The sequence below is a fragment of the Lepidothrix coronata genome, unplaced genomic scaffold (assembly GCF_001604755.1).
Source record: "Lepidothrix coronata isolate B3197 unplaced genomic scaffold, Lepidothrix_coronata-1.0 Scaffold3, whole genome shotgun sequence".
NCBI lineage: Eukaryota > Metazoa > Chordata > Aves > Passeriformes > Pipridae > Lepidothrix > Lepidothrix coronata.
This window is the reverse complement of record NW_016690183.1, coordinates 2120091-2129090: the sequence shown is the minus strand read 5'-3', so window position 1 is coordinate 2129090 and position 9000 is coordinate 2120091. Positions and strand designations below refer to the sequence as shown.

The 9000-nt window shown below is 38.6% G+C and overlaps 1 protein-coding gene across 2 annotated transcripts; it reads right to left on the bottom strand.

The window, feature by feature from the left end:
• Positions 1-1343: 1343 nt before the first annotated feature.
• Positions 1344-7695, bottom strand: LRRC14B (leucine rich repeat containing 14B). Of its 2 annotated transcripts, XR_001875981.1 has the most exons (3): positions 6791-7695; positions 3879-5294; positions 1344-1577 (listed from the first exon to the last, which is right to left on the bottom strand). XR_001875981.1 is itself a non-coding variant. In XM_017821956.1 (2 exons), the coding sequence occupies exons 1-2, from the start codon at positions 7693-7695 to the stop codon at positions 4649-4651; spliced, it is 1551 nt and encodes a 516-aa protein (XP_017677445.1). In that variant the 3' UTR covers positions 2294-4648. The 2 variants fall into 2 exon arrangements, 1 of the variants encoding a protein (XP_017677445.1); XM_017821956.1 differs by lacking the exon at positions 1344-1577 and having other exon boundaries at positions 2294-5294.
• Between the last annotated feature and the right edge of the window lie 1305 nt (positions 7696-9000).

Here is a 9000-nt window from a genome sequence, read left to right as displayed (position 1 = left end):
GAAAGCAGTATGGAGAGAAGCAGCAGCTCCTTCCCTTGCTTCTTTGCAAGAGTAGTTCATGCAGTCCTGCTCCATTGTTGACTGATGCATGTTTTAAGGAGAGAGAGAGAAGAGTTTTGTAAGCAATTCAGAAGAATTGACTTGTAGCTCTCAACTTTTGATCGAAAGAATATTAATTTGAAGGTGTAGGATTATATCAAGAAGCTTGTTTCAGTTTCATTAATGACAACTTTCTTGCAACAGTTGTGTTTATTTGCCTTTTTCTATTAATAGGCTTCTGTGTTGTTCAGGTAGCAATCTCCAAGCACATAGCTGCTGTGCTGCTTCTTCCACAGTAAAAATCTGACTGTCATCTTTTTTTCCCGCTGCTTCTTTCAACTGCTCTTTGTGTGGCCAAAACATAATATGATGAGTTATGAAGAGATCAGAAGTAGGAAAGGTCTGTCCTTCAATTTCAAATTCTGTGGTCACAAATTGGTAGACCAAATCAGGAAAATAACTGGTGCAGTATATAGAGATTTCTTACCTGTTCTTCAATTTCATAAAGTTTGTCAAAGTAGAATCATTATACGCTATGTACTAAGTATTTAACTAAAGTTGGTCTATGCACAGTTACTGAATAGGGGAGCTTAGCAATTGCAACAGCAGAAAGCTCTTCTGGCAATTCTCACCCTGCCTCAGAGAAAGATTTAGAAGCAACTGCTGCTGAATAATGTATGTCTCAATTAAGAAATGAAAACATGCTAATAAATAAAAAAAACTATTTGGTGAATAAAATGTGGATCAAATTAAGTATGGTGAATAAATACAAATTTAGCAGGTTTTTTTTCTTTTTATTCAAACAAAAAGTCAGCCTTTAGTTTCTTTATGATACCCACTATTGTGTTTTGTGTTTAGAACATTTGCTTGAATATGGTGAGAATGGTGTTGGTTTTATCCTGATTTTTTTCAATGTATTTTTTCTACATGCATCTCTTCTGAGTCTTTTGCAAATAAACCTCAAGGGAGTTCAAGTGTTCATCTTCAGACACTTAAAGGAACACCACGAGCAGATGTTGTAGCAGGGTATTGAATACACCTTTGTTCACAACACAGACATCTCCACTCCATTGACATCTGTGTGATTTTGGTGTTGTGGCAACTCCTGTCCTGCTGGGCGGACTTAACTGGAGCCTAGAAGACTGTCTCTACCCCAAGGTGGTATGTTGTTAAGCCTTTAGACAGTTTTCTGGATAGACAGGACAAATGGACTTGAATCCACTCAGTTCTGAACCCAGTGAAGCTGATATTAGTCACATACAGGAAGACAGGGGACACAAGGCAGGATTCAGTCAGTATCTGTCTGCATTTGCAAAGTAGAAGGTAACTTTATATGTTTAGGTCATTGTAGCATTAGTCCTTTTTCTCTAATAGCAGAATTCCAAGTCCCACAGTTCTACACATTGGAAAAAGGAAGAAAGAGTAGGCCCAAACCATAATCAGAACTGCTGGGGCAAAAGAGATACAGGAACTCTTCTGAGAGATGGCACAAATCCTTGTTGCTGGAAGTCAGACCAACACCAAAATGCTAGTTTGACCTGCATTTAAAACCAACAGTAACAACCATAATTAAGAAAGAAACCAAAGAGACAAAGATGGGATATCTAAGAGCTAAAGCGCTAAAGTTGGCTCTAGAGTTGGCAACTGTGTGACTTAAAGAATATCTGATTCCATTCTAAAAGTGTACAAATCCCTCCTTGCCCAAAATGTGGCATTTATCTTGAGAATTTCTAAGGGAAATAGAGTTTGGTGTCAACAAAATAGTTCTCATGTATTAGCCGTTTGGCCTTTTGGATTCAACAGTATTCAAAGTACTGATACATAGGTTATGCATTCTATATACGATATTTCTTGCAATAAAATTTTAACATGCAAATGTAGACAGTAAGACTTCTGCTTCAATTCCAGCATTTTAGAAGATCACAAAACTTTAAACATGTGTGCGTGTTTCTGCAGAACAGCTGGTTTCCCAGGAAGAGGATCCAAAACCTTTCTGCGTGTGTATTCATGTGCTCCAACTGTTTGTTAGTCATTCACTGCTACGCTGCATGAAGTGCTGCATGGACACCACTTCTGTAATGCAATGCACTCCATACTGCAGGCTCAAAGGGAATATTTGAAATAGATATAGTGGTGATCCTCTAACTTGGCACTAAAACAAAAGCTATGGTCTCTACATACTTCTCCTGGCACAAGACCCTGCATATAGATGGGAGACTGAAAATGGAAGATGGGCAAGAGTTTGTGGGGTGCAGAAAAAGGAGGAAATAAAATAAAAGAGTGGACCATGACTGGCCTTAAGCAAGGAGAAAGCAGAGAGAGCTGCGTAGACAGCAGACGTTGTAAGGTATCTAAATATTCTGAAATAAGAGCTGTCTGTTTTGTGTGTACTGAAAAAGGCAGGGACTGGCTGTTGTAACACAGTATGTTCCAAAAGAGCCAACCTTCACCTCCAGGTACAACCTGTTAGGATGGAGGTGGAGGAATCACTACACATTTGCAGCTACAGTACAAAGAGTGTCCTCTCCCAGCAAGAGGAAGTGCCACTACTCATCCCAAAGGAGTAGATAATTTGCATCGCAAAATTCAAATTACTTAGGTCTGGCTGAGAAGTCATGGGTCAACTCTAGGATGAAAAGAATGGCAAGGTCAGAGGGAGGAAAAGGTAGAGTAGAGGCAAGAACAAAGGAGCATGTGGAATTCTGTCCAAATATATGCAAGGCCATGTGGAAAACAACTCTGGCATTTTCTGAATCACAGATGCTTGACAACTTGGATTACTATTTATTTTTTTTTTTTAGTGATCTGTAAACATAAACAGGTCATGTCCATTCATTTTCAATTTTACCATCATATGTTTAATCAATAAAACATGTTGCAAGGATGAACATAAGAAAACAACAAAAAAATCATTTAAATGCACTCTGGAACATGCAAGCTTTGCTTGGTACTCAGCCCATTAATTTTTTGTTTTGTTTCATTTTGTTTTGGGTTTCTGTTTTTGTAAATTAGGTTAGCAGTTGCTTGCATATTCTTATTGTGGATAAACAGAAAGCTTGACAAACCAGCACTGCCTAAATGAAGAAACTTTCCTTACCCTCAGATGATGAAGTCCAGTATTATTTCAAATAAATTGTCCTTGTTATCTTAATAATGATCTTTAATACTGCAATGACACCTCAACTGCTGCTGCAACATTCACTTTCAGTGCTGTTTGATCAAGTTTTCATGAACTGGTAAATTGCATTTAATGGCAGAGTAGTGGGTATTAACCTGAGCTTTTTTTTTTCTTTTTTTGTTGATTACCTAGAAGCTAACCAAGTCTCTAGTTTTACAGGTGAGAAGCTAAGGAGACTATGGCAGTTCTTTACCATTCATCCCCCATTATAGTACTCTTCATATGTGTGTTTTGTGGCCCTACTTCTGTATCCTAACATCCTGTTAACCCCTTCACCTATGCTCCAACACAGCATACGTGAAGTCTGGGATTCTGTTTACTCTGTCACTCTAATACTTTTCTCACACTGGAGCTTGACAAATAAATGTGATTCTTCCTGACACTGGTTGCAAGTCTGTAGCAGAACACATAGTCCTGACAGAAGAAGGCAGTGTTGTACACAGATGAACTTCTAGTTACTGAGCAACCAGCCTTGTCCCTTTTCCACATTTTTTAAATTGACATTAGATTCTTTTTTTTTTTTTTTTAGTATGTTTTCAACACTCTTCTTTTTTCAGCATTACCGCTGTCCTAGACTTTCTTTAAAGCACCTGAAAGCAGCAGGGTACATTCTACCAGCCAAGAAGCTGATTCCATGAAGGGAGTGGCTTGAGGCACTTACCAGCTAACATGACAAGCATGGCTGTGCAGCGCTGTCCTGGTCTACCATTCTAAAATACACATTGCAAGAGCACCAGGAGACTCCTCAGAGGCTGCTTTATGTTTCTGGGGTAGGTGGGGTGGGATCCTCTCCTGTCAGCCAACCGCTTGGTTTGCTACCTCCTTGGTATGGAATTTTACTCCTCACCAGCACAATATATTAGACAAATTGTGTTTATTGTTCCTGCCTGTGCACAAGAAAGAGAGGCACAGGGATGTGGAGGCTGTTGCATGTCCCCCACTATTGGGAGTGTACTGGATAAAACACAGATTGGTGAATTCAGAAGGCCCAGGGCAAAAAAAAATTAATTTCAGGAGCCACAGATAAGGATATGTGCACAACCTTTGGGACATCCTGCTGGACTTGAGAAAGGACTTTCCTGTCTTTTTTGCAGGGCTGCAAGCCTCATTGCCAAATCCAGAGAAACCTGCATAAGAAATCAGCCAAGCTTAAATACTTATTGCTATACTGAGAAACAAAGTTCTTTTGTATAAAATACTAAACTAGTAAGTGTCCTCCCCTCTTGTGAACATGTAGTGCTTTGTAAGGTGCATGCAATAAATATATCATAAGTTACAATACCTCAGGTGATCAGAGGCTATTCAAACAATAATAAATTCAGCTGAAAAAATAAAGAAAATACATGACTGATGATTGAAGGTACAGTTCTAGGAAAAATTAAATTAACTTCTGATTTGACAGAGCATTATCATCACCACTATGTTACAACTTTAACTCATTTTGTTAAAAGAAGTAGTGAACTTTTCTAAAGTCTCTTTGAAGGACTTGATCAAGTAAGCTCCCAGTTCGTTGTTTGTCTCCTGAACAGCTGCATCATAACTCCCAAAAAGTGGTGTTGAAGCCTTCACATCCTCCCTATTTGCTTGGACTAAAATGAGGTTAAGATCCTCTGCTACACTTTCATATTTTTGGTGATCAAATCTGCAAACACTGGCATCATCAATGGGGTAGGTGATGCCAATAGGGTAGCAGTCCCTTGGAACTGGGAACTCCACATTTTTCAGCATTGGCAATTCACAGAGAAATGTGAAAAGGTGTTTAAGTGCTTGGGATGACAGTGGGTTTCCCACAAACTTAAACTCATGTAATTTCTGGCAAGGGCTTAAACCTAAAATCAACATGTTGACATGAGTATCTTGGATGTTACAGTCCTCCAGGGTAAGACTCCTGAGCACTGAAGAGGAATGGCTGAGCAGCTTAAAGAATGTTGATGGGTAAAGTTCAGGTATATCATGACCACTCAGGTCCAGGGCTTCTAAGTGATTAGCATGGAAGCTATTGGCTAAATAGGCCATATCAGCATGGTTCAGTGAGCAGTTAGAAACATCCAGCATCTTCAGTGGAGTTTTTAGTGGGCTGCAGAATTAAAGGGAAAACAGTTTTATTGCATAAAACATTGAAAAGCTACATTTACAAAATTACATGCAACTATATATATTATGAGTGTAACCATCTACCACATTCATTATTTTTTCTTACCTCTCTTGAGAAACAGAAGCATGTGCCAAAAATAACAAGTATATTTTCTTTCTGGAATCAGTTCCATGAATTAGCTTCTTCTTTATGTGACTCTGTTGTGCTATTTTAATGGGGATTAAACTTTCTATGTATCTATTTTGTAACCAGTTTTATGTTGTCAAGTGTCTATGACTTGCTGAATTAATAGCAGATCACTACTTCCATAAAGGGATTGGTGGCTGCTTCTTGTAGAAAACTGTCATAATTCCAGAGATTTAGATAATTTCCATGAAGGAAGGATTAATTCCAAGATGAAAGCCAGTCAGTATTGTAACAAAACATCTCTTTTGTTTCTGGGGGGGGGGCAGGGTTTGCTGTTTTTAAATGCCTGAAAGGTTTACACTTTGTAGCATTCTGCAGTTGCAAAGAGATATTCTAATAAAGAAGGTTGGAAGAAGTATAAGTGAGATTATTCTCAGATATTTTAGTTGAATATAAAATAGTTCTGATAAATGAAAATCAAGAGATCCCTTTCATACATACTAAATCTTAGTGAGACTTCTGTTACAGAGCTCAGCTGGATCAAAGTTAGAAACTTGCAATTTATTTCTATTGATATAAGCAGTATGCCACTCATAAATTTTAAATAAAATTACTCCTTGTATGGGAGAAATTTTAGACTAAGGTGATTTGTCTGGATGAAACTTTTGTCTGCCTTTTTTTTTAGATGCTCTGAAAAGCATGCAGTTAACTGTATTTTCTGTTCCAGTATGAACACTGCTCACTGGCAGTTTGTTATCTTTTTGAGAATTGCCAGTTTTTCACAGGAATTCATAATGAATATTTATGTATCAGCTTAATTTGCAGTACAGAAAAGCATCAGATCTCTCTTGCCTTGACATCAAGAGACACACAAACAACTGAAATCAAAGTCTCAAATCAAAGTCTACTATTCCCCTGCCCACCTAAAAATACAATATCTGTGGAATCCTAGTATATTTACTGCATCTTTTTTAGAGGACAAAAATTCACTAGAGACTCTAAAAAATATTTGGTATATGACTCAGGTCTTGCACCAAAGCCAATGCAAGCTGCTTAATACATAAGCTAATATAAAAATTGTCTGAGTACCACTCTTTTATGTGGTAGCCAAAAGCATATTCTCACCAGATAGGTTCTGGAAGACTAATAAAAACAGTCTGTTCTTCGAAGTGCATTAGGTATGTATTGGCTGCCAATTCTCCCCAACAAATAACCTTTCCTGCTTCCTGCTGCCCCTTCCCACGCACCCTCCAAGATACACTCACTTCCCTTATTCTCAGAGATTCTTAGCTTGCTGGTGGCACAAAGTGCTGTTCTTTACAGTCTGACTGAAAGCAGGATGACCAAATTACCTGAGCAGTTTCTGTATTCTTCCTGTGAGTATAGAAAATGACATACACAGCTCAGTGAGGTGTGTCATTTCACCCATCTTTTCTCCAATATTAGTAAGCATCTGTTCATCTGTAGCTGTGAACCTCTGCACATTAAATGTTCGTGCTGGCAAGGTCAAGGACATCAATAGAGGGAAGTGGATACTGTTGAAGAGTATTTCCAGGTGTTCCATTTCCAAGCGAACATTGTGAACTATTTCCAGTTTGCGCAACAAAGAGGGATCAGTGAGTTTTATGATGTAGAAGAATTTCTGCAAGGTCAGGTTGTCAGATCTGAATGCTACACAGCAGATCTTCAGTGGACAACAGCATTTCTTCAACAGGGCCTCCACGACCAGCTCATAGTTCCTCTCTGTAACAAACAAGTCAATTAGCACATCAATACTGATTTCAAATGTACCTGGGTTGCACTGTGCTTGTTGCAGGTAAACCACCAATTCTAAACAAAGCTTGGAGAGCAGCTGCGTCCTGGCCCACCTGCCCATTGTCTTCTTGCACTCACAAAACTGAACTTCAACATCTTTTATACCTGTCAGGTCAACCACTTTCAACCTTTTCCTGTAGGGAGAAAAATTATTCAGCACATAGTCTCTCAGCCCTGTTAGACAGCTTTCCAAGCACACTGAGCATGTTCTATGGCTCAAGTCTTCCTGGTAGTCCACAGTAGCTCCCAAAAGCTTTCCCATGTTAAAGTCAACAAGTGGCCAGTTCTCTACCAAGTCATGAATCACTTCCCCTTGCTCCAGTAAGTAGCTGGCTTTAAAAAGAAGAGGAAAAAGATTATGGGCAACAGCGCTGAGACTCTTCCTGGCAAACTCTTCATTTGACACGAATGCTTCGGCACTAAGGAATCGGAGAGACTTCATTGTTGCTCTGGACTCCTTACTGTCATGGAGAATGACTTCTATATTTAACTAAAGATTCTAGTTGCTTATCACCTTCTATTTTTGTCTGCAGCTGTTGTTTGCTGCTAGCAGAAGCCTTGCTGGAAAGGCAGAGTGGACAGTCACATGCTGTTCCTCTGCTTTCTATTTTGGAGCTGTATCGTGACACTGCAGTACCTAATTGTGAGATCATTAGTCAGAGAACTCTTAAACCCCCATGTTTATAACAAAGCTAACTCAACTAAATAGAGACCACTATCCAGCAGGAACAGTAAAATCAAGGCAGCGCAGCACACATACATAAGAGAAAAGCACTCAGACTTCCACTTAAAAATATAACATGATCTGTATTCCACTTTCTTACACAAAAGATGCTATGCTGGGGATTCACATGCTGATTTCAATGGGGAAGATTTCCCAGAGTTAGCACAGAGCTTCTCCATAAGGAAGTATTGAGGCACTACAGCCACTGAGCTACAACGATGTCCCTCCGTTTTGCCCTTTGCCAGGAGAAAAACCTCTGTCACCCAGCTATCGCAAAAGCAGAGAGCATGTTTCTTTCTTTCAATTTGGCACTTCCTTCCAGGGGAAGCAACGAGGGATACCTCCCTTACAGTATCTTCTCATGTCTTTTGCTGGGCAAACAGAGGGATGGAGACCTTTTTTCAAGCTGTACCAACCCTGATTTTCCAGATAATTCCACACCTGTTTTGCTGTGAAAAATTCATGCCACACTTCAAAGATTCGTTTTTTTTTCTTTTTAAGTAAACTCATTGTGGAATATTTTATCAAAAGGAAAAGAAAAAACATAAATATGCTTTAAATTACCAAGGAAGGGGCATCCTTATTAGACTGTGTCATGCTGAAGAAGCTTTTTATTTTTGCAGACTTTTGCTTTGTATCATTTTAATTTTGCCTTCAAATAGATGAGTTGCAAAAAACAAGTAAGATGAAATAGATAGAACTTGTCAAGGTATTAAGTATTTTTCTGTTTTTCGACTCCAGTTCATATATATCAAATGATGATGATATGATGTAGGTATTACAATATTTTGTGCAATTTTGTAAATCCCCAAAATGGCAACAATATAACTGATCCCTATATGACAAGAAAAATGTACAAATTGCTTGAAACTTTTGTAAGAATAGTTTTATGGCCTTTAAAAATGTAATGGGCTAGTCACTAAGGCATATACACAACTTTTTATATGCTTATCTAGTACATTTGGACCTCATTATCTGCTTGCCTACTATATTTGTACTGGTGGTCCAAAAGATCCAAGACAA

What these genes read in the sequence shown, in the direction of transcription:
- LRRC14B (XM_017821956.1), bottom strand. Translation starts at nt 7,695, where the DNA reads ATGAAGTCTCTCCGATTCCTTAGTGCCGAAGCATTCGTGTCAAATGAA. An exon ending in AGAATACAGAAACTGCTCAG is followed by an intron (nt 5,295 to 6,790) that starts GTAATTTGGTCA and finishes TTAATTCTGCAG; the next exon opens with CCCACTAAAAACTCCACTGA.